The sequence below is a fragment of the Protopterus annectens genome, chromosome 9.part0, assembly GCF_019279795.1.
Source record: "Protopterus annectens isolate FY-2018-M chromosome 9.part0, PAN1.0, whole genome shotgun sequence".
Taxonomy (NCBI): Eukaryota; Metazoa; Chordata; order Ceratodontiformes; family Protopteridae; genus Protopterus; species Protopterus annectens.
The window spans coordinates 1935834589-1935857731 of NC_056743.1; the positions used below are offsets into that span (position 1 = coordinate 1935834589).

General features: G+C 40.4%; 1 protein-coding gene across 1 annotated transcript in view; it reads right to left on the reverse strand.

The window, feature by feature from the left end:
• Nucleotides 1-11668: 11668 nt before the first annotated feature.
• LOC122810835 (bestrophin-2-like) overlaps nt 11669-23143 on the reverse strand; it is a 310332-nt gene continuing 298857 nt past the window's right edge. Inside the window, exon 9 of the mRNA XM_044082389.1 lies at nt 11669-12338. Coding sequence (XP_043938324.1) covers nt 11669-12338 — 670 coding nt within the window. The remainder of the gene's footprint in view (nt 12339-23143) is intronic.

Sequence of the window (23143 nt, forward strand, 5' to 3'; positions counted from 1 at the left end):
GTTGGGGAAACTCTCTTCTTGCTCCAGACCGATGTCAGAAAAAGTTAATAATTGTATTTCTTGTGGGAAGCAAATACCTCATAAGGACTTCCATTCTTATTGTATTCCTTGCCTAGGCCCTGATCACGACATAGGTAATTGCAGATTTTGTGCTAGATTTAGCCAACGCACTATTAAGCGTCGGTACGATTTTGCATTTCATTACTTTGACCGAAGATTTAATTACATGATGTCATTGTATAGCCATCCAACTACCGCACTTCACAAGAAATGCAAGGAAAAGGACAGGTATCCAAGGTCCAAAACTGACGAGGCTTCTTCCAAGCCAGTCGCCAGTTCTCGGTGAGGCACTTTTGCAGTCCCTGACGCCTGCTACCTCAGAGCCGTAGGCTGCTTCCGACTCCCACGTGGAGCAGACTAGGCCTCTGGAAACTCAAGGTATTAGACACTTGGAAAATATTCCCTCAGATGGGTCTGGAGCCACTGAGCAGGCATTGGCTTCTGAGGGTGTTTTCATTCCTACACAGTTGTATATAAAACAGACTACAGCTCCCAAGGCAAAGACTAAAGCACCACTAGTGCAGCAAGCCCAAGGACAGGCCTCCATGCCTAAAAAACAGATGCTCAAAATGGCCGAAGACCCAATTACTTTGATCAGGGGTTCCCATCCCCCTCCTGAGAAGAGGCCTAGGCAAGAGACAGAATACGAATCTTCAGATCAGGTTTCCATTTCCTCTGGCTCCTCTTCTGACCAAGAATACTCTCTCCCTCCCTATGAGGATTGCGATGCTGAAGAATCTATCCCTTCAGCCTCCCCTCCTGAGGATTTTTCTTTTGGGGAAACCCTGCATACCATGAGGGAGCACTTCCACTGGGAGAGCCAAGACTACTCAGAATCTAAGAAAAGGCTTAGAGATTTTCTTTTACTAATTCAGCACAGGCCTCTTGCTATCCCTCCTGTTTTAGACATTGTAGATGATGTATTTTCAGAGTCCGGCCTGTCCCATGACTCTCTACTCCCTGCACCTGTTAAGCCAGATAGATACTACAGGGTTCCGGATTCACATAAATTTCTTTATAAAAACCTTGCTGCTGACCCAGAAACTATTTCTCAGGGTCCCAAAGGGATCAAGTCTTCCTCTGCAAAAAACCCTATTCCCTCTGATAGGGATTCCAGGGCTCTGGACAGATGGGGGAAAAAGGTTTACACTTCTGCTACCTTGGCTGTGAGGGCTTTAAATTGTCAATTTCATATGCTTAAATATCAGCAATACTTATTGTCACTGCTTAAACAGAAAATGTTAACAAATTCTGAATGTGCAGAAAAAAAAGAAATGCAGGATTTATTGCATGCAACTGAACAAGTGAGAAAGCATACTTTGCAATGTGGTTTTGATTCTCTGGAGGCCTCTTGCAGGGCCGCTGTTACGGGTTCTGTCATTAGGCGACATGCTTGGTTAAAGGAACAGAATCTACCTGATCATGTTAAAGCAAAATTATTAGATGCTCCATTACAGCATGATACTTTGGTGTTAAAGCAGAAGAGGTGTTGAAGAAAATGGAGGACAAAGCGAAATCTATGCAGACAGTTAAGGATTTCTTACAGGTGCAGCCACCCAGATTTCGCAGGAACTGGCCTACAAAGAATTGGTCCTTTCCAGTGTCAGACAGGCCACAAAGAGGCAGATACAGACTGCCCAGAGGCAGATCCCAGCCCCAAGGCTCATACAGGCCTAAACAATGGGGTGCTTCTACCTCCAAAAGCAGAGAAGACAAATCACAGCCGTACAGGAAACAGTCCCAATGACTTTCCTCTGCCAGAACCAAGCACTTATCTTTTGGCAGCCCCCTTAGGGGGAAAACTAGCACTTTTCTCACAAAATTGGCACTTGATCACCCAGGACAAATGGGTCTTGAACATAGTGTCTCAGGGCTACAGGTTCAACTTTCACACCCTGCCAAGGACAAAAGGTATGCCAGACCTGCCACACAATCAATGGGCAGAGGCACAAAAGCAAGTTTCATCCCTCATGGACATGAGGGCCATTCAGCGAGTACCACAACAAGAGCAGGGACAAGGATTTTACTTGAGACTTTTCTTGGTGCCCAGAAAGGACAAAGCCTGGAGACCAATACTGGACCTGTCTATTCTAAACACATTTCTGGACGTTCCAAAATTCAAAATGTTGACTCTGCAGCAGCTACTGCCCATGCTGGGCAAGAAGGCTTGGCTCGTAACTTTGGGCCTAAAAGAGGCATACTTGCATGTCCCAGTCAGATAGTCTTGCAGAAGATACCTCAGATTCATAGCTGGTTCAGTGCACTACCAATTCTCTGCACTGCCCTTTGGCTTATCCACTGCGCCCAGGGTCTTCACAAAATGCCTGGCACAAGTAATTGCATTTTGCAGATAGAGGAATTCAAATATACCCTTACTTGGACAAATGCCTTATTCAAGCAGAGAACAAGGACATTCTACTAAAGCATCTTACGTTTGTAAAAAAGATTACTAATTTGCCTAGGGTACACAGTAAATGAAAATAAATCAAAACCAGTACCCTCTCAAGAGATAATATTCCTGGGTGCAAGCTTAAATACAACTGCCCAGATGGCTTATCTCACGCCAGACAAAGGCAACTGACTCATTACTTTCAAATTATGGCAACAAAGACCCAGCTTCCTGCAAGAAAAAATTCTGCAGGCCCTGGGCTTCATGGCTTCCTGCATTCTACTCATTCAATATGCAAGACTGCATATGAGGAAACCACAATGGTATCTAAAAAGTGTTCGGACTCAGCATTGCCACAGCCTGGAAACAATAGTGACTATAATTCCCTGTCTACAACAGGAGTTTCGATGGTGGTCCAGGGCCTGTCACCACAACAAGGGACAGCCCTTCACCTTACCCACTGCCAGGCAGACAATAACAACGGATGCATCGGATTATGCCTGGGGGCACATATGGCAGGAAAATGTATTCAGGGCACGTGGCCCAAGGAACAAATGCATCTTCACATCAATCAAAAAGAGATGCTAGCTGTACATAATGCCCTGACAGCCTTCAAGGATCTACTACATCCAGGACAACTATTAGTAAATACGGATAACACCACAGTTATGTGGTACATAAGCAAGGGGGCACACATTCCTACCCCCTCTGCAGGCAAGCCATGACTCTGTGGAGCACAGCACTGACCTATCAAGTACATCTGCAGGCGCAATTCCTGCCAGGAAAGACAAATGCACTGGCAGACTAAGCAGAAATCTCATGGATCCACACGAATGGAAACTAAATCCACAGGTCTTCAGCATGATAACAAGGAAATGGGGATGCCCGGACATAGATCTTTTTGCCTCCCCTCACAACTGCCAACTACAGAAATTCTGCACAAGAACTTGTCACTCACAAGCATGGAAAGTGGATGCTCTTTCATTCAGCTGGTAAAAACCCTGACAGTTTATGCCTTCCCTCCACTGCCTCTTCTTCCCAAGGTACTCCTAAAAGTCAGACAAGAGAAGCCAAAAATTATCCTGATTGCCTCGGACTGGCCACGCCAGCACTGGTACCCAATCCTAAAGAGCTTGTCTCGAGGCCCAGCCTGGCCTTTAACCTCAAATTCCTCATCTTCTGACTCAACAAAAGAATAAGATTCTACACAGTCAACTCAGAACCTTAAATCTGGCTGCATGGCAGATAATTTAGCCACTCAGACCACTCCTCTCACTAAAGCTGTTATGGATGTCATTTTAGAAGCCAGGAGGCCCAGCACTAGGAAATCTTATGCAGAAAAATGGAAGAGATTCTTGCTTGGAACCAGGCACAAGGACTCGAACTGCTTGTTCCAAATATACCTAGGATTTTACAATACCTAACTGAGATGCTGGACAAAGGCCTATCCTTTTCATCTATTAAAATCCATGCCGCTGCCATTTCAGCTCATTACAATACGGAACCTCCTGTTTTTTCACATCCACTGCTAAGGCAGTACCTCAGAGGGCAAGAAACATAAGACCCCCAAGGAGAGCACCAATACCTATTTGGGACCTCAATTTTGTATTAGAAAAGCTCCCACTGCCTCCTTTTGAGCCAGCCAACACAGCTGATATAAAATTCTTATCATGGAAAACTGCTCTGCTCCTAGCAATAACTTCAGCAAGAAGAGTCTCAGAGTTACAGGCATTAATGGCAGTGGAACCTTTCATCATTTTTCATCAGGACAGGGTCTCTCTAAGGACGAACCCAACATTTATGCCAAAGGTGGTTTCCAGTGTGGCTCATAACCAAACCAGTCATTTGCCAACTTTCTATCCAAATCCCCAGAATAAAGGGGAGAGACTTCTGCACACTTTGGATATACACAGACAGCTACGATTCTACTTGGACAAAACAAAAGCTTTCAGAAAAACTGAGCAACTGTTTGTAGCTTATGCTGCAGGATCACAAGGAAACCCTATCAATTTCAAAATGGATAGGACACTGCATTTGCTTCTGCTATGCACAACATGGCAAATCAGTGCCCAAGGGCATAAGGCCACATTCTACCAGAGCAGCAGCCACTTCAGCAGCCTTTCTCAAAGGAGTACCAACCAAAGACATTTTAGAAGCTGCAACCTGGAGTTCAGTGCACACTTTCACTGAGCACTACCACTTACCTCTCTACTCTAAATCCAGAGCAGGCTTTGCCACTGCAGTTCTGCAGGGCCTGGTAGCCTCTCCTAATCCTATTTAGGCCCAGCCACCCAACCTCAGCTTTGGGATTCAACCCAGGTATAATGACTGCAACAGTGAAACACGATGAACATAGTGCAGTTGTGTACCTACCATAAATGTAGATGTTCAAGTGTATTCACTGTTGCAGTCCAAGTTACCCACCCACCATCCCCCTTTCTCTTTGCTGGGTCCTTTTTGTACTTCTCAACTCTCTACAACCTATGTGATGTATTTGCTTGTAGATGAAGGAAATGTTATTTTGGTACATGCATGTTTTTTGACACAATTTTTCCAGCCTTTCCTTTTTTGGGGGCACCTGACATCTGGGGCAAGAAAAACTGAAGAAAATGGCGTCGGTTGCATCTTTTATACCCCTGGTGCACTGACGTGTCAGGGAAGAAGCGACAGCAACCAACGCTGGACCTAGACTTTGGAACTCTGGCCGACTGTGGGTCGCCTGCCAGCAGGATAACCCAATTTGTAATGACTGCAACAGTGAATACACTTTAACATCTACATTTATGGTTGGTACACAACTGTACTTTCCACTACCTCCAGAACACTCCAAAGCCAGCTACTCTAAGGCTCTTACAGGGGTACCCAATTATGCTGAGTAAAATTAATACTAATACAAATGGTATTGTTTGAGCAATCCAGCAAGACTTTCAGGAGTGGCCACAGTGTCACCAATTAATACAAGCACACTCAAAGGTTAAAATATTCTCTAAAAGACCAGCCACAGTGAAAAGTTTAAACATATTTAATAAATAATAAAAGAACAGGAAATTACTAAATATCTGTTTACAATAAACAACAGAGTTTTAGACTCAGGAAATATTAAAAATAACACCGATGGAAGGATTCACACAGATACAGAAAAACAATACTTAACTAATCTCACAATACTTTCCTGACTGATCTAAAGAATTACTGTCCCCTAGTTCACTTACTAGAGCAAGGCAAGATGAAGTACTGCAAGATGCAATCTTAAAAACAATACTTAACTAATCTCACTATACTTTCCTGACTGATCTAAAGAATTACTGTCCCCTAGTTCACTTACTAGAGCAAGGCAAGATGAAGTACTGCAAGATGCAATCTTTATGGCCTAAACCAGATAATTACTTTTAGCATAGCTGGCAATACCTCACATCATCACAGCATCCCTTTGTCATCCAAGATGTCTATTCCCAAATCAGAATTGCTAAGGAAACCAGGAGGAATCTTTACTTCTGGATAGGAAACCATCATTACCATTTCTGGGCCCTTTTGTTCTTATTTTAGCCTTGGGGTTTTCATCAAATGTGTGCTATCAGTGGTGGCTATTCAGTTTCTGTAGAGACATGGTCTTCCCATATCTAGATGACGAATTCATGCCTATGCTTACAATTCAGTCACTGATTACTGCAAAGGAGATTCTAATCTTGCTATTCCACTTTTTGACCATCAGGACAATCCTTGGAAAGTCAATGAGCTTCTCCCAACCATTGATATTCACTGGCTGCACTTGTTTGCAGAGCACATAGGTTCATACTAGGCTATCTGCCCTAGGGCATTTATAAGCCTAGCCAGAATGTGTTTGGCTTTCGCCACCCATTTTAAATTTTTTTTGCTATGCCCTTTTTCGAGGTTAGTATACTGTGCCTCTGTCTAACAGTGACACAGAAGTGATACCCAGGGTAAACCTACGATCTCCCATCCACTCATCAAGATTCCTCTTGAAGAGAGTCAATGAGGGACTCTGCCTAACCTGGACTGGGATTTTATTCCAGAGTGAAGGGAGCCTCTGGGTTATGAATCTGTCCCTCCAGCATGTCCTATTTATTTCAGTGCTGAGGTTCAAGTGTCTCGTGCGCGTAGCTCGATGGGATTTGGATTTTCTGAGGTGCAGCATGTCCATTAATTCCGGGTTGGACATGGCTTTATACGTCAGGCACAGATCGCCTCTGAACAGGCGGTATGCCACTGAGTAGAGCTGGAGTTTCTTTAACCGGGCAGCATATGGCATCTGTTTGAGCCCTTTGATCCTCTTGGTGAGGTACTTTTGGGGTCTTTCCAGTTGCTGCAGGTGTCTGGTAAGGTACATCCCAAAAGGGGCATTGTACTCCATTATGGGCCTGATGAGGGATGAGTAAAGAGGCCCGATGACATCCCCTGATCTAGATGTGAATCCCTTCATGATTAGGTGGGCTATATAAAATGATTTTCTAACCACTTTGGCCACGTGGTTGTCAAATGAGAGACTGCTATCAACTTGGGTCCCCAGGTCCCTAATTACTTCTTCTGTACTTAATGGATTACCACCTATGTGGTAATTTGTGGGCACTTTGTTTTGCCAAAGGGATGACTATACACTTTTTGGCATTTAGCTTGAGGCCATGGCTCTGGCACCAGTTGTATGTTTCTATGAGGCCCTTTTGGAGGATGCTTGTGTCGGCTGGAGAGTCTATTATGGTGCCCAGTTTGCAGTCATCTGCGAACTTGGTCAGCCACAGTCTTTCCGTGTTGGCGTGTACCTCCGAGAAATATATACCGAACAAGAGAGGTCCCAGGACTGAGCCTTGTGGGATACCACTTGTAACTGGTTTGGAGTCTGACATGGCTCCAGCAATTCTAACCATGTGGGTTCTGTCACTGAGCCAGTTTGCAATCCATCTAGTGACATAGGGGTTTATATTTAAGCTGGTGAGCTTATCTATAATGCCCGAGTGGGGTATTGTATTGAAGGCTTTTGCGAGGTCCAGGTAGGCTGTGTGGACCACCTTCCCCTCGTCAATGGCCTTGGTGACTGTTTCAAAGAAATCAACCAGGTTTAAGAGGCAGGATTCTGCCCTTAACAAAGCCGAACTGGGTAGGATCCAGTGTTTGTAGGTCCCCAATATCTTTATTTATGAGGTCCATGATGATCCTTTCCATAGCTTTGCAGACCAAGCTAGTCAGGCTTATGGGGTGATAGTTTCCAGGATCCGTTGAGGCACCACCTTTATGGAGAGGGACCACTGTTGCTGTACGCCACTCTTTGGGCACATATCCTGTAGTAAGGCTGAGATTGAGCAGTAGTTTTATGTTTGGGTTTAGCTCTTCTTGGAGTTCATGTAGGACGCAGCCCGGGACACCGTCTGGTCCCATTGATGCTGTGTTTTTTGCTTTGGAGAGGGAGGCTCTTACCTGAGCATCTGAGATGTCAGGGGGGCAGCACTCTGGGATAGATATTTGCTCTTTTGGTGGGGGGGGGGGAGAAGTTTGCGCTGAACCTGTCAGCTAGGATGTTGGCAATGTCTGTGGGTTCTGTGTATTTTTTGTCATTTTGGACTAATTCTGAGCATATCTGGGAATTACCACCCAGGTTCCTAACATAACTAAAGAAAGCCTTGTGATTATCCTTAGTGTCCTGTGCAATTTTTCTCTCGAAGCTGGCCTTAGACAATTTTATGTGTGCCCGTAGTTTTTGCTAATACTGATCAGTGATGCCTTCCCTTTTTGGGATTTTGCTCTATCATTTAGTAGCTTCCTCCTTCTATTGTATAGTTTGTTTATGGCTGGGGTCCACCAGACAGGACGTCTGCCTTTGGAGGATTGGGTCTTGGTTTTATTTGGGATCGTATGATCCATGCATTCCTGAAGGTGTTCATAGAATGCGTTTATAAAGGATTCTGCGGTCTGGGCCGTATTTTCCACAGACCCGGGGGCTTTGAAGGATTCCACCTCAGTTTTGAGGGGTGTGAAATTTGCTTTAGAGAAGTTTTTCACTGTGGTTTTCTGGGCAGGGGGTGGGGTCGGGATGTGAATATCCATTGAGATTAGTTTATGGTCTGATCTTACCAGTGAGGGATACACTTCTGGTCTGGAGCATAGCGTCCAAAAAACACACGAAAGTCACCACACTTCAAGATTTAATGAAGCTTTCAGGTCTACACCCTTCCTCAGCATATAAAAAATACATCCATTCATTACTTTTAAATAGAGGATTAATTCTATCACATGATTAAGCCAGCCAAAATACTTAAAGGAACATGAACAATTAACCTATCCTAAATATTAGTTAAAATCTAGCTTTTATAAGCATTCATTGAAAACATTCATTAAAAAGATTGTTATAAATACTAAACATTTACATATACAGTATAAAATATAAAAATGTAAACAATATATAAACATATAGGAAGTAACAGAGCCACAAACATTCAAAGATATTGTTTTTGCCTATTTATCAAAATTGGTTTTATACTAACAGCACTATTAAGACCAGGTGGTTTATCTGCTTGTAAACGAACTATCCGTTCATATTCCCTTGTTTGTAGATAGTTATCTAGATCACCTCCCCTTGGTCCTAGAGTTAACACACAAATAACTCTAAATTTAAAAGTGTGATCTGGGAAGTCCATTATATGCCTATACAACCCATTTGATTCAACTTTTCTTTTCATTTCAGACTTGTGCTCTATTATTCTATCCTTTAATTTCCTACATGTTTTTCCCACATAAAATACATTACATTGTGTGCACGTTGCTAAATAAACTAATTTTGTCGTATTACAGTCAGCCCTACATTTAAAGGTGAATTCTTCATTTGTTAAGGGATGCTGAAAATATCCTATTGTTTCATATATATCCATACAACAAGTGCAATTATGACATTTATATGTTCCTATTTTAATTGGTATATTTTTTGGAACATCAATAAAATCTTTATAACAGAGCATCTGTTTTATTGATTGCCCATTCCTGTAAGCAAATCTTGGTCTCAAACCCAGGATGTCCCTCAATTCCGGTTGGGCCATCAGTATCACCCAGTTCTTTTCAATAATCTTACGAACTTTTATGGTATTGGTGTTATAACTTGTAACAAATCTTACATTATCTTTTATTTTATTTTCACCACCTTCTGTTATTTGATCTTGATGTTCCGTATTTGTGAATCCAAAGATAGGTTTATATATGTTTTTTCTTCCTTGTATAACCTCATCACATGCTTGATTTACATCTGTTAACAAATAACCACTTTTCATAAATTCATCCTTCATTTTATTAAGCTGCTCTATAAAACTATTTTCCTCAGTAGTAAGTCTACTAACCCTTATTAAGTGCGACTTTAAAATTCCCTTGTAAATATGTGGTGGGTGCATACTGTTCATCTTAAGATATCTTTCAGCATATACTTCCTTCTTATGTACCCTAGTTACTACTCTATCATAGTTTTTCTGAATACTCACATCTAAAAAAACTAGCTCATGTAGTGAGTATTCCATTTTAAACTCAAAAAAATTTGTAGTACTATTCAAATACTGCACAAAACTCTCTAATTCAAGTACTGTCCCTGTCCATGTAAAAAAACAATCTACAAATCTACAATAACTATTTAGCAAATGGCTAAATCTATTAGTTTCATTCATTACATATTCCTTTTCCCAAATATATAGCACCATATTGGCAAAACTATTGGCCACTGATGTTCCCATGGCCACCCCATTTAGTTGTTGATATGGCGTTCCATCAAAAATAAAAATATTTTTTGTCAACACCAACTCAAGTAATGAACATATATTTTCTATCTCACATGGTTGAAGCATAGATTCCATCATTAACAATTTTCTAATGGCATCTATTCCATATTCTATCGGGATGACTGTAAATAATGATGCTATATCCAGTGTAACTAGAAAAAAGTTCATCCCTGCTTCTTTTCTTCTATACCACGTATCAAACTTTTCCAAAAAATGAAATGTAGCCTTTAGTATGGTAGTACATTTGGGTAAGTATTTAGCCAACACTCTTTGCAAGTATATAGATATAGGTTCTGTGACCCACCCTTTTCCTGAGACTATAGGTCTCAAGGGGGGGGTCACTCATAGATTTGTGTAATTTTGGTATTCCATAAATTTGAGGAATTTTAGGGCATGGGACAGTAAAATAAGTTAACAATTCTATAGAAATATTGTGTTAGATGCATGTCATATACTGCTAAATTCACTTGTGCTATATGGTTCTTTACATCTACAAATGATATTTTTTTTAAATTTGTGTCATCAGACAAAGTTTTTAAACTTATCCATGTACCATGCTTTGTCCATTATTACTATGGCCCCTCCCTTGTCCGCTTGTTTTAATATTATATTCTCATCCTTCTTTAGTTGTTGAAGCGCCCTATAGTCAGTGTAAGACAAATTAAACTTGGTTTTGTTAAGTTTCTTGACCCTTTGGTCAGCATATACATTTCTAAGTTCTACTTCCACTAATTCCGAAAAAGCCACGATTACTGGTGAAAGTTATGTATAAACGTACTCAGTTTTCTAAAAGTTGAATGAACATCATGCATCTGTTTAAACATTAATTTAAACATTAAATTTCTAGCAAATAGCTTTACATCTGTTATTACATCAACTATAGTGTCAGTAAATGTAGGGATGAATTTCATCCCGTTAGCTAATAGTTCATAATGTTGATCTGTTAAAGTCACTTTAGAAATATTTACAGTACCTTTATATAAATGACCATACAGTCTTATCTGCGAACTGCCTTGTTGGGTAGTTTGGGACTCTCGTTCTTCCTCTTCATTGCTAGCATTGAATGCTGTATGGTCTTTTCTATAGTAGATTGCTTCTTCAGCTGCAATGGGATTTTCTCCGGTTCTTTCAATTGAAACGGTAAAAAAGAAGAGATTTCCATCTGCTTGCGTTTTTCCTTTGGTCTCACATCCGTTATCATCAAATTCTGCACCGATAGCGTACTCGCTTTGCTCGTTGTCTTACCAGTCATGGTGGATTCACTGGAGATCGAGCTCCCTTCAACCCTTTCTTCATTAGGCCGACTTGGCTCTCGTTGTGTAGCCAATGCCGGAACAGAGCGACACACCTTCCATACGCTCATCAGGATTGGTGGTTATGTCCGTTGGCGTTGCCGGTATCTCAAACGCATCCAGCTGATCTAGATTTCCTCGTGTTGTCCTGGCATCCCTGTTCATCGTATTATTTTATGGTGATTTGTTGCCTTTTTGTAGTCAAATTTTGGCCAAGAGAAGATACGGCCATTTTTAAAATCTTCTATGTCACGCTGAAGTTTACGTTTCTTCTGAACCTCCAGTTTACTATCCAGGACTTGGATTCTACTCACGAACGCCTGGTATTCATTCAAAAAGTCTGTAGTTAACAATTTCACCATATCTTTTTCCAGCTTCTCTATTTCTTCTAACAGTGTACTCTCCACTTCTTCAAAATATTTATTCATCAGTTTCATATAATTCTTACTTAGCTCCAAATTTAGTTGCTGCCATTGTCTCAAGAGCTCCTCATATGTATTCCCATACGATGGCATCTTCAAAATACGAAGCCCTCTAGGAACTATACCAAGTTCCAAGTATGCTAAAAAACTCAGTCTCTGCCACTGCAAGTACTTAAAGTTTTGGACTTTCTTTTCCAGATCAAATATTAATTTGTTAAACTCACTTATAGTTTTACTTGTATCTGCATCTCTTGTTATAGGTTCCACAGTAGTAAGTTGCATTAAAGGATTAATTGATTTTGTCAACAGTCTCTTAATTGTAGAACTCATGCTTTGAGCAGCAAACGTTTCAAAGTTTAAAAACTGAAATGGCTGGCTTACTTTTCCTCTTATAACGTTCACAGTGGCTCTCAAAAGCACAAATATCACAGTTAAAACACGCTTAGTTGTTCAGCAAAATCCAAAAAACACACGAAAGTCACCACACGTCAAGATTTAATGAAGCTTTCAGGTCTACACCCTTCCTCAGCATATAAAAAATACATCCATTCATTACTTTTAAATAGAGGATTAATTCTATCACATGATTAAGCCAGCCAAAATACTTAAAGGAACATGAACAATTAACCTATCCTAAATATTAGTTAAAATCTAGCTTTTATAAGCATTCATTGAAAACATTCATTAAAAAGATTGTTATAAATACTAAACATTTACATATACAGTATAAAATATAAAAATGTAAACAATGTATAAACATATAGGAAGTAACACAGCCACAAACATTCAAAGATATTGTTTTTGCCTATTTATCAAAATTGGTTTTATACTAACAGCACTATTAAGACCAGGTGGTTTATCTGCTGTATTTTATGTGGGAAAAACATGTAGGAAATTAAAGGATAGAATAATAGAGCACAAGTCTGAAATGAAAAGAAAAGTTGAATCAAATGCGTTGTATAGGCATATAATGGACTTCCCAGATCACACTTTTAAATAGTTATTTGTGTGTTAACTCTAGGACCAAGGGGAGGTGATCTAGATAACTGTCTACAAACAAGGGAATATGAATGGATAGTTCGTTTACAAGCAGATAAACCACCTGGTCTTAATGGTGCTGTTAGTATAAAACCAATTTTGATAAATAGGCAAAATAAATCTTTTAAAATGCGTGGTTTGTGTTACTTCCTATATATTTATATATTGTTTTTATATTTTTATATTTTACACTTATGTAAATGTTTAGTATTTTTTATAATCTTTTTTAATGAATTTTCAATGAATGCTTATAAAAGCTAGATTTTAAACTAATATTTAGGATAGGTTAATTGTTCATGTTCCTTTAAGTATTTTGGCTGGCTTATTTATGTAGTGTATAAAAGCTTCATTAAATCTGGGCGTGTGGTGGTTTTAGTGGTTTTTTTTGGATTTGGATTTTGGATTTAAACTAAGTTTGTTTTGTTGGACTGGTCCCCCATGATGATGATGATCCCCACAGGTCCAGTATGCTTCTCCAGTAGTCTTGTGAACTGGAGTTTTTTGTCATAGCATTTGAGTTTATAAATTCTAGGAACCTTTGAAGGGCTGTTGGAGCCAGAGTAAATATGCAGTCTCTATGTTGGGTAGTTGAAATAGCCCAATAATAGTGGTGTTTGGAGAGACCTTCATATTTTCCAGTGTTCTCAGGAAGGCCGAGTAGTCCCTCCTAGCAAAGGTTTTCATGTTCTTAGACTCTCAACACATTTCAACTCACCTTTGTCTTGAAATGCTGGGTCGTAGGGCAGCATTGATACCCCTATGGTACCTTATGCTAGATTTCATCCAAGAGTGTACAGTGAACATTACAAGTTCAGTGGCCTTAGGTTTGTTGACCTGATGTCTCATCACTTTTGGATTTCCAGTGCATACTTTCAATGGTGGATGCAACTTCTGAACTTGATAAGTTGGGGATTGGCGTAATGGTTGAGGTGGCTACCTCACAGATGCAAGGTACAGGGTTTGATTCTCACCTTTGAGGGGAAATTTGCCCGACTTAAAATGACCTGCAAGGGCACTAGGCCTAGTACTTACTTATGAACCTAAGTAACAGTTCATTTGTTTTGCCCGTTGCATTCACTGTAGTTAACTACATACATGTTCTGTTTCTTTCATATACTAGGCACTTAGATGGTGGAATTTGATTTGATGTAACTTTTGTTGAAAATGTGAAAAAGAACCACAGATGCTTCAGCTGTAAAATGTGGGGGTGGATGATTTTGTGTATTTATTTAATTTAATTATTTATTTATACTAACTGAACTGGACTAAGGATCCTTTTCAACCACAACCTGGGCTATAATAGCTTCAAAAATTATATAATGTTCCTGAAAAGAACAATTAATGAGAATGTAGAATGGAAAAGTTTTGGTATCAACAGGCAACTTTAGGCAATGAAGCGGAACCATGTGCTGCAAGTTAAAATGATATGAGTGTTTTAAGGTGTCTTAAAATGTGATTACCCAGTCCTGGAAAAGAGTGAAAATATGAGATATAACTCCGCTGGTATCAGGAGCATATTAGGAGGGTTTTGACAAAGTAGAGTTAAAGAAATGACCAAATTTCTTTGCATCATTATCCAAAGATGAATGGAGAGGGGATAGTTCAGGAGCCCTTTTACCTTCTTAGGATTAAGGTAAACACTATTCCAAAGTTGTCTTGGATTGTTTATATACAGCAGTTTCTTCTGGTTGCAGTAAGACACATTGCTTTCAGAGAGTAAGGCTATACATTTTGTTACAGAGCTTTCTGAAACTCTAGAAACTTATCAGCAGATTTAGCTTGGTAGTGCTATTTTCATGACTTGTCACACGGGGACATGAGGCTGATATGTATGCTTGTAAGGTGGAGACCTGGATTTGGTCTTACACCTAAGTGAAAAGCATGGGTTTCATTACTGTGAGAAAAATATTACTGTTGTCTGCTGCGGCATCAAGGTCAACAAGGCTGTGACCAACTCACCTACTTAAGGACATGAATAAAGAAAGACGCAAGTGTCGAATCCTTTAGTGTTTCCAGTGAAAGATTAACTGTGCGGTTTCATGTGCCGAACAGGTAAAGCAGGGGAAGGGTCACTGATATCAGCCATGTCCACAGTATGCATGATGTTATCGGCTTTAGGCACAGCAAATACACTCCAGTATGCTTTTTTTTAGTGACTTTATCAGTTTTGGTAATAATGTTAATAAGTTGGGCTAAACATTATACTTGGATAGAGTGGATGATGTAGAAATTATTTGATGTACAGAATAAGTAATTCTCGATCGTAGTGGTCAACCATGATAGTGTTGTCTGGCATGTCTTTGGGGAAGTCTGGAGAAGTATAGATACAGGCAAATATTATGAATTTACTTTGGCTCAACAGTTATAAGGATGTTCCTTCTCAGTGGATGAAGACAGTTGATTGAAGGGCAGAGTACAGGTTCAAGATCCAGCAAAGCTAAAACTGAATTTTAAAATGACTGTGTTCTGTCATACCAAAACATACAGTAGTTTAGTACAATCCCTGGGTCCTTACTAAGTGGTCAGAGTCATGTCTCTGTTATAGCTAAACGTGTCTGGCTGGTTCACCTAGCAATCTTTGGAGAAAGGTAACGTTGCATATATTGTCAGTTAATCCATCCATTGCATTTGAGTATGTCTAGATTCACAAAATCTTGTTGGTGATATTGGGACCCGCTTGCTTTTTTTTTTTTTTTATATAGAGAACATGAAGTACAGGAGAGTATACAGAGAAAGAGGTTGGCAAAAAAGAAGTGGGATTGTCAGAGAGATGAAGAAAGTAGACAGGAGTATAAGGAGATGAGGTGCATAGTAAAGCGAGAGGTAGCGAAGGCTAAGGACAGGGCATATGAAGAGTTGTATGAAAGGTTGGACACTAAGGAGGGAGAAAATGACCTGTACCAATTGGCTAGACAGAGGGACCGAGCTAGGTAAGATGTCCAGCAGGTAAAGGTGATAAAGGATAATGAGGCAAACATACAAGCAAGAAAAGTGTGTTGAGCAGATGGAAAGAGTACTTTGAGGGGTTGATGAATGAAGAGAATGAGAGGGAGAGAAGGTTGGATGATGTGGGGATAGTGAATCATGAAGTACAATGGATTAACAAGGAGGAAGTAAGGATAGCTATGAAGAGGATGAAGAATGGAAAGACTGTTGGTCCAGATGACATACCTGTGGAAGCATGGAGGTGTTTAAGTGAAATGGCAGTGGAGTTTTTAACCAGATTGTTTAATGAAATCTTGGAAAGTGAAAGGATGCCTTAGGAATGGAGAAAAAGTGTTTTGGTACCTATTTTTAAGAATAAGGGTGATGTGCAGAGCTGTAGTAACTACAGAGGGATTAAATTGATCAGTCACAGCATGACGTTATGGGAAAGAGTAGTGGAAGCTAGGTTAAGAAGGGATGTGATGATTAGTGATCAGCAGTATGGTTTCATGCTGGGAAAGAGCACTACAGATGCGATGTTTGCTCTGAGAGTATTGATGGAGAAGTACAGAGAAGGTCAGAAGGAGTTGCATTGTGTTTTTGTAGACTTTGAGAAAGCGTATGACAGGGTGCCTAGAGAGGAGTTGTGGTATTGTATGAGGAAGTCGGGAGTGTCAGAGAAGTATGTAAGAGTGATACAGGATATGTAAGAGGGTAGTGTGACAGCGGTGAGGTCTGCGGTGGGAGTGACAGATGTATTTAAGGTGGAGGTGGGATTACATCAAGCATCAGCCCTGAGCCCTTTCTTATTTGCAGTGGTGATAGACAGGTTGACAGACGAGATCAGACAGGAGTCCCTGTGGATTATGATGTTTGCAGATGACATTGTGATCTGTAGTAAGAGTAGGGAACAGATGGAGGAGGCCCTGGAGAGATGGACATATGCTCTAGAGAGAAGAGGAATGAAGGTCAGCAGGACTAAGACAGAATATATGTGCGTTAATGAGAGGGAGAACAGAGAAATGGTGAGGATGCAAGGAGTAGAGGTGGCAAAGGTGGATGAGTTTAAATACTTGGGATCAATAGTTCAGAGTAATGGTGAGTGTGGAAGAGAGGTGAAGAAGAGAGTACAGGCAGGATGGAGTGGGTGGAGAAGAGTGTCAGAAGTGATTTGTGACAGACAAGTACCAGTAAGAGTGAAAGGGAAGGTATACAAGAGGATCGTGAGACCAGCTATGTTATATGGGTTGGAGACAGTGGCATTGACAAAAAGGCAGGAGTTTGAGCTGAATGTGGCAGAGTTAAAGATGTTAAGATTTGCACTGGGTGTGACGAGGGTGGACAGGATTAGGAATAAGTATATTAGAGGGTCAGCCCAGGTTGGAAGGTTTGGAGACAAAGCCAGAGAGGCAAGATTATATTGGTTTGGACATGTGCCGAGGAGGGATGCTGAGTATATTGGGAAAAAGATGCTAAGGATGAAGCTACCAGGTAACAGGAAAAGAGGGAGGCCTAAGATAAGGTTTATGGATGTGGTGAGAGAGGACATGCCGGTGGTTGGTGTGACAGAGCAAGATGCAGAGGACAGGAAGAAATGGAAACAGATGATCCACTGTGGCGACCCCTAACGGGAACAGCCGAAAGTAGATGATGATAAAGCTGTATTCCTGCCTTTGAGAGGGAAGAAACTTCATGCCAAAATATAGGGAAACAAAATTGTGTTTAACTATTGGTGTCTTAGAAAGCAACTGTTTGTGTGAATGTAGGTATATCTAAGTGGGTAGGTACAACAAGATGTTAAAGCTGAAGGACTGAAGAAATTAATGCAGCTATTAAATGCATCAGACCGAAGATCAACTCTTGCAGTTGACCGATATATTGAGTACATAATTTTATTTTGTTGGTTGAAACCAACGACAGGTTGTAAGAGACCAAATGTAAGGCCACCTAACTTGAGAAGGATTAGGGCTGGAAGAAGTGCAGAACTTGTCCATACCGCCAGCCAGTCCTGGTAATTTTCTGCTTATTCTACAAATTCAGAATTTATCTAGAAATGCGGCTGGGACAGATGGGAGGGCAGAACCTTTCCATGGACTTGCTTCTACTGTGGAGGCCTTACCATATCAGGTAATCTTATGCTTATTCTGCACCATTAGGTGTTTTCAGACTTGTTCCAAGTGCCATAGGACTTAGAAGGCAAGGCTCTAATTGATCCAAAATATTTTCTTTAATACTTTTTTGTCTGTGGGATGGTTTTAGGTCCTCAGATTAAAGGAGTGTCTGTGTTGTTAGGGGAGCATATGATTTGCAATGTATTTACAGAAAAATATTAGATGGGTCCTTGCACAGTATGTAGACCGAACATGTGTCTGTTCACTGTGTAGGATAGTACAACTTCTGTTGTTTCTTAATCCTACAGTTGAAAAGTGATGTATTTAGTGTTTTGGTGGATTTCCCCTATAAACTCCAAAGTTCATCCCAATAATGGTCCAGTCTTTAAAGTGTCAAAAGTAAGGGACAGTTGTGTTTGTCTGCAGTATAGATCCTGAACCAGCTTAATAAATTTTACAGCTTAAATACCTACTTTGTTTGCAAGCACTTTAGTAATTTATCCACGTCAGCAATCCCCTTTCCCCATTTTCTGTATTAGGTTGGGGTATCGCCTCAACTGCCTCTGTCTCTGTGTGTGTGTCTCTCTCTCTCTCTGTTGATTCAATGCCACTCTCCTACATTCCTTGTCAATCGCACCTTATTTTTGCAGGTCTCTGTCACACAATCCATTCATCTCTCTGCTGGGTCCCCTTTTCTCTCACTGCTTCCTTCCTTTCTGTCCCAAATCTGATTGCCTTCTGCTTTCAAAAGCATGTGCACAAACCATCATGATGTTTCTTTGACTTTCTCTGCAGTTGGAGCTACTTGGGTTTATCTTCATTTCTTCATCGGCCTCGTATTCATCCTGCTGCCTGTATGAGGCACTTCATCTCTTCTAGCTTCCACAACTGCTCTGCTTTTGCTGCTTAAGTGTACGTATCCTACAGTAATACTGGTCAGACCACTGTTATGTACAACATTTTAGCTTCTTTGACAATTTTCTGTCTCACACTACCTCCAACACTCAGTGTCATTTGGCTTGCAGACCCCATCTAGCCTCCTAATTTAGACTTCCCTTCACCTCAGTCACCCCCCCCCAAGATGCTTGAAGCTGCTAAATTGTTCAACTACTTTCCCTTCTATCTCAGGTTTTCAGCTTCTAATTTCCCCCTTTGTGCTGCCATTACAATCTGTACTCTTTCATCCCATGTTCCTTCAATTTTCAGTTTTGCATTCCCCTATCATTTGATGAAGTTATTTAGCGTCTGTCTGTAAAGCTACATTATCTGCATATAGCAGCTTTGTTGAACTGTCTGCTTCATGCTGTTTACTTATGTAGTCACTCACCAGTATGCACAGCAGAGGGCTCAGACCTGAGCCCTGATGCACACCCACTCCCATTGGGAAACCCTTTGAGGCTCCTAATGCCATTCATACTTGTGTCATTAGGCCCTTGTTACATAGCCTGCACTTATTCTTCCTCTACTTGTGTCATTGGACCCTTGTACATTGCCTGCACTTATTCTTCCCCTACTTGTGTCATTGGGCCCTTGTACGTAGCCTGCTCTTATTCTTCCCCTACTTGTGTCATTGAGCCCTTGTACGTAGCCTGCACTTATTCTTCCCCTACTTGTGTCATTGGGCCCATGTACGTAGCCTGCACTTATTCTTCCCCTACTTGTGTCATTGGGCCCTTGAACATAGCCTGCACTTATTCTTCACCTACTTGTGTCATTGGGTCCTTGTAAGTAGCCTGCACTAATTCTTCCCATGTTTGTCATTGGGCCCTTGTACTTGCACTAATTCTTCCCATACTTGTGTGACTGGGTCCTTGTACATAGCCTGCACTAATTCTACCAATGTTTCTGGGACTTAGAACCATCACAGAACTGCCCAAATCAGACTTTTCCAAGTATCGGAATGCCCAGTTTCCTCATCTCTCGCTTCTTCTTGACTGTCTGTCTCACTGCAAACATCAGGCCATTTGTGCTGCATCCTGATCATCTGAACTGCTCATCTCCCATCATACTTTCTATTACTGTGCATATCCTTTCAGCAGTCACCTCTGCAGAACATTTATGCAGTGTGACAAGAGTTTGATACACCTATACTGCCCACAGTTTTGACTGTCCTTTTTGTTTTTGTACACCAGCTTTTCTGTCCATACTGTCACAAGTACCATCTGGAGCCATTTCTCCCCTAACTCCAGCATGTGCCTTACACAGACCAACTAAAGTCCCTGTCACTATACGCTGTATTGTATAGACTTCTTAGGGGACATTTATGCCTGGTCTAGAGAGTAATCCAAGACCCAAACCTATTGAATTTGCTGCATATCCATAATTCAAATGGGACTAGGGTTACCTGTTCCAGGGACCTAAATATGGCCTGTGACTTAAATAGGACATGCTGGAGGGACAGATTGATCTCCCAGCAACTGCCACATCTTTGGAACAGGCTACCAATTCATATGAAATGGAGCACCTCTATGACACTGTTCAAGAGGAACCTGGATGAGTGGATGAGGCACCGTTAAATTTTTACCAGGGATAGAGCCCACAACCCTCCTGGATATGGGCAGTCATCACTTAATGCAGTCTTGGGTATTGACTAGCATTTCTATGATTTTACATTGAGATGAAATGGCTGGGCTAAAAATGACTTCCGGGTCTATAGCCTAGTAATCTCCTGTGATCCTATGAATGCACCCAACATTTTTTAACACCTTTGTTAAATTATCACTGACCACATAGGCATGCACACATTAACAGAGAAGAAAACTAACTATAATATTTTGCATATGTCATATATTATGTATAGTTTTCTTTCTTTATAACACCTGTCACAGTCCAACATTATATAAATTGTGTAATTCCTGCCTTCCCTTAAGCAGTGTTGCCAGACGTCCCTATTTGGGCGGGACTATCCCGAGATCAGCAGCCTGATCCAGAGTCCCACCCTGCCGGTTTAAATCCCGGCCAGCCTCCGCTTTGTTTTTTTTTTTTTTTGATTGGCCCGTATACCTGGCATACGGGTAGAAGTAGCTCCGTGTTTAACGATTTTTAATTGGCCCGTATGCCAATATATGGCTAAACACAGAGCTACTTGTGTTGAATGCGGAACTGCAATGCATTAAACATGAGAAGCTCTGCACTTAGTGCAGAGCTACTGTTGGTTTTTTTTTTTTTTTTTGGTCTTCACTTGCCATGAAAGACCTTTTTTTTTTGTCCCTACCTGGCTGGTTGGAAATCTGGTGGCAACCCTGCCCTGAAGCCTCACTTCTCCTCTTGAACAGTTTTCTGCATGTATTGTTCCCCAAAACTCCATTTATTTCTATATAATTTGCTCCTTCCCTTTTCTAAAGATCCAACTTTCAGTTTTTATCTTTTACAATGTTCAATACTTGAAATATAGTTGGTTTATATTTTGATTTCCATTTTCTAGTAATTGCTTTTTTTGACAGCCAGTAGAATTAAGCTTAAGACCTTACAATGTCTAGGCAATTCAGATCATATGTCTCAATTCAGAAGAATTATTTCCTTAGTTACAGCTGCTTAGTAGGGATTTTTTTTAATCTCCCCAACTCATTAAACTCCCCAAAACATGTTTCAGTTACCACCTCCTTTCCCATCACATCTCCAACATTTGCCATCCATCTGAGGAAAATTTCTTTGAAGTCTGCTTTGGGTATACAAATATCTATGCAAAAACTGGGCTTAGTTGCTTACTTGGGAGCCATACATATGTCATCCCACTGTTCCCATGTAAATTGCTTTTCCCATCCCTTTTGCCAGTCTTTTCTAATCTGCTGCGATTGATTTTACTGATTATAGGTATCCTACAATATTTATATGCCATACTAAAGATGTAAATTGCTAGAAGGTCATGTTGCAAGAAGTTAGAGCAGATGATGTAGTCAGTCCGGTGATCAGCAGTAGGGTGTGTGTACCCAAGTCAGCAGTGAGAGTGGCCTGAGGTACTCACGAGAAACATAATTCAATTAATATACAATTTTGCTACAAAAGGGACAATGGTGCTAGTCTTAGATTTATCCACTTCTATTATATATTTGCATTGATTTGAAGATCTTAGTTAAAGGTGTGTGGGAAGCACAACAGGGAGGTCATAGTAGTGTATTTTCAAATGAAAGTTAATGTTGGATGTATAGTAATGGATTACTGGATAGGAATATACTATATTGAGGTAGGCTATAAACTGTTTATTACCTGTAGGAATAAAGTGAACTTAGTATTTCATTTGTAAAAGTTCCTTATGATGGTCCTAAGATAGAAGAGCTGGGAATTCAATAAAGCAGATTTAACTTACAATGGTGATTACTTTAGAGAGATTCAGACTTGTATTACACTAGCAGATTTAACTTACAATGGTGATTACTTTAGAGAGATTCAGACTTGTATTACACTAGCAGATTTAACTTACAATGGTGATTACTTTAGAGAGATTCTGACTTGTATTACACTAGCAGATTTAACTTACAATGGTGATTACTTTAGAGAGATTCTGACTTGTATTACACTAGCAGATTTAACTTACAACGGTGATTACTTTAGAGAGATTCAGACTTGTATTACACTAGCAGATTTAACTTACAACGGTGATTACTTTAGAGAGATTCAAGCTTGTATTACACTAGCAGATTTAACTTACAATGGTGATTACTTTAGAAAGATTCAGACTTGTATTACACTAGCAGATTTAACTTACAATGGTGATTACTTTAGAGAGATTCAGACTTCTATTGCACTTACCATTATTTTATTTTTTTTTGATAGGGAGGAGATGAAGCTTACAGGTGTGAAGTGTAAAATAATTTAATGGTACAGAATACATGATCAATCAACATTTGAAAACAAAGCAAGTGGACTAGGGAAGCTGTGATACCTAAACCAAGATAGCTGTTACAGAATATGCTTTAAATTTCATGCTTCTAGTACCAATTCATATGTGATGGTCAGGGTCCATGGTCTCGTTTTACATCACTGATCAAAGTCAGTGGCAGAGGATATTATGTTTTGATAAATACAGATATCCACTGATCAAATATGCAATAAATGACACCTTCCACACCAAGGTAAGCCTTACACTGAACAGTTGCAGATAAGAATCACAATCTCTGGATGTCCTTCAAGGATGCAACTG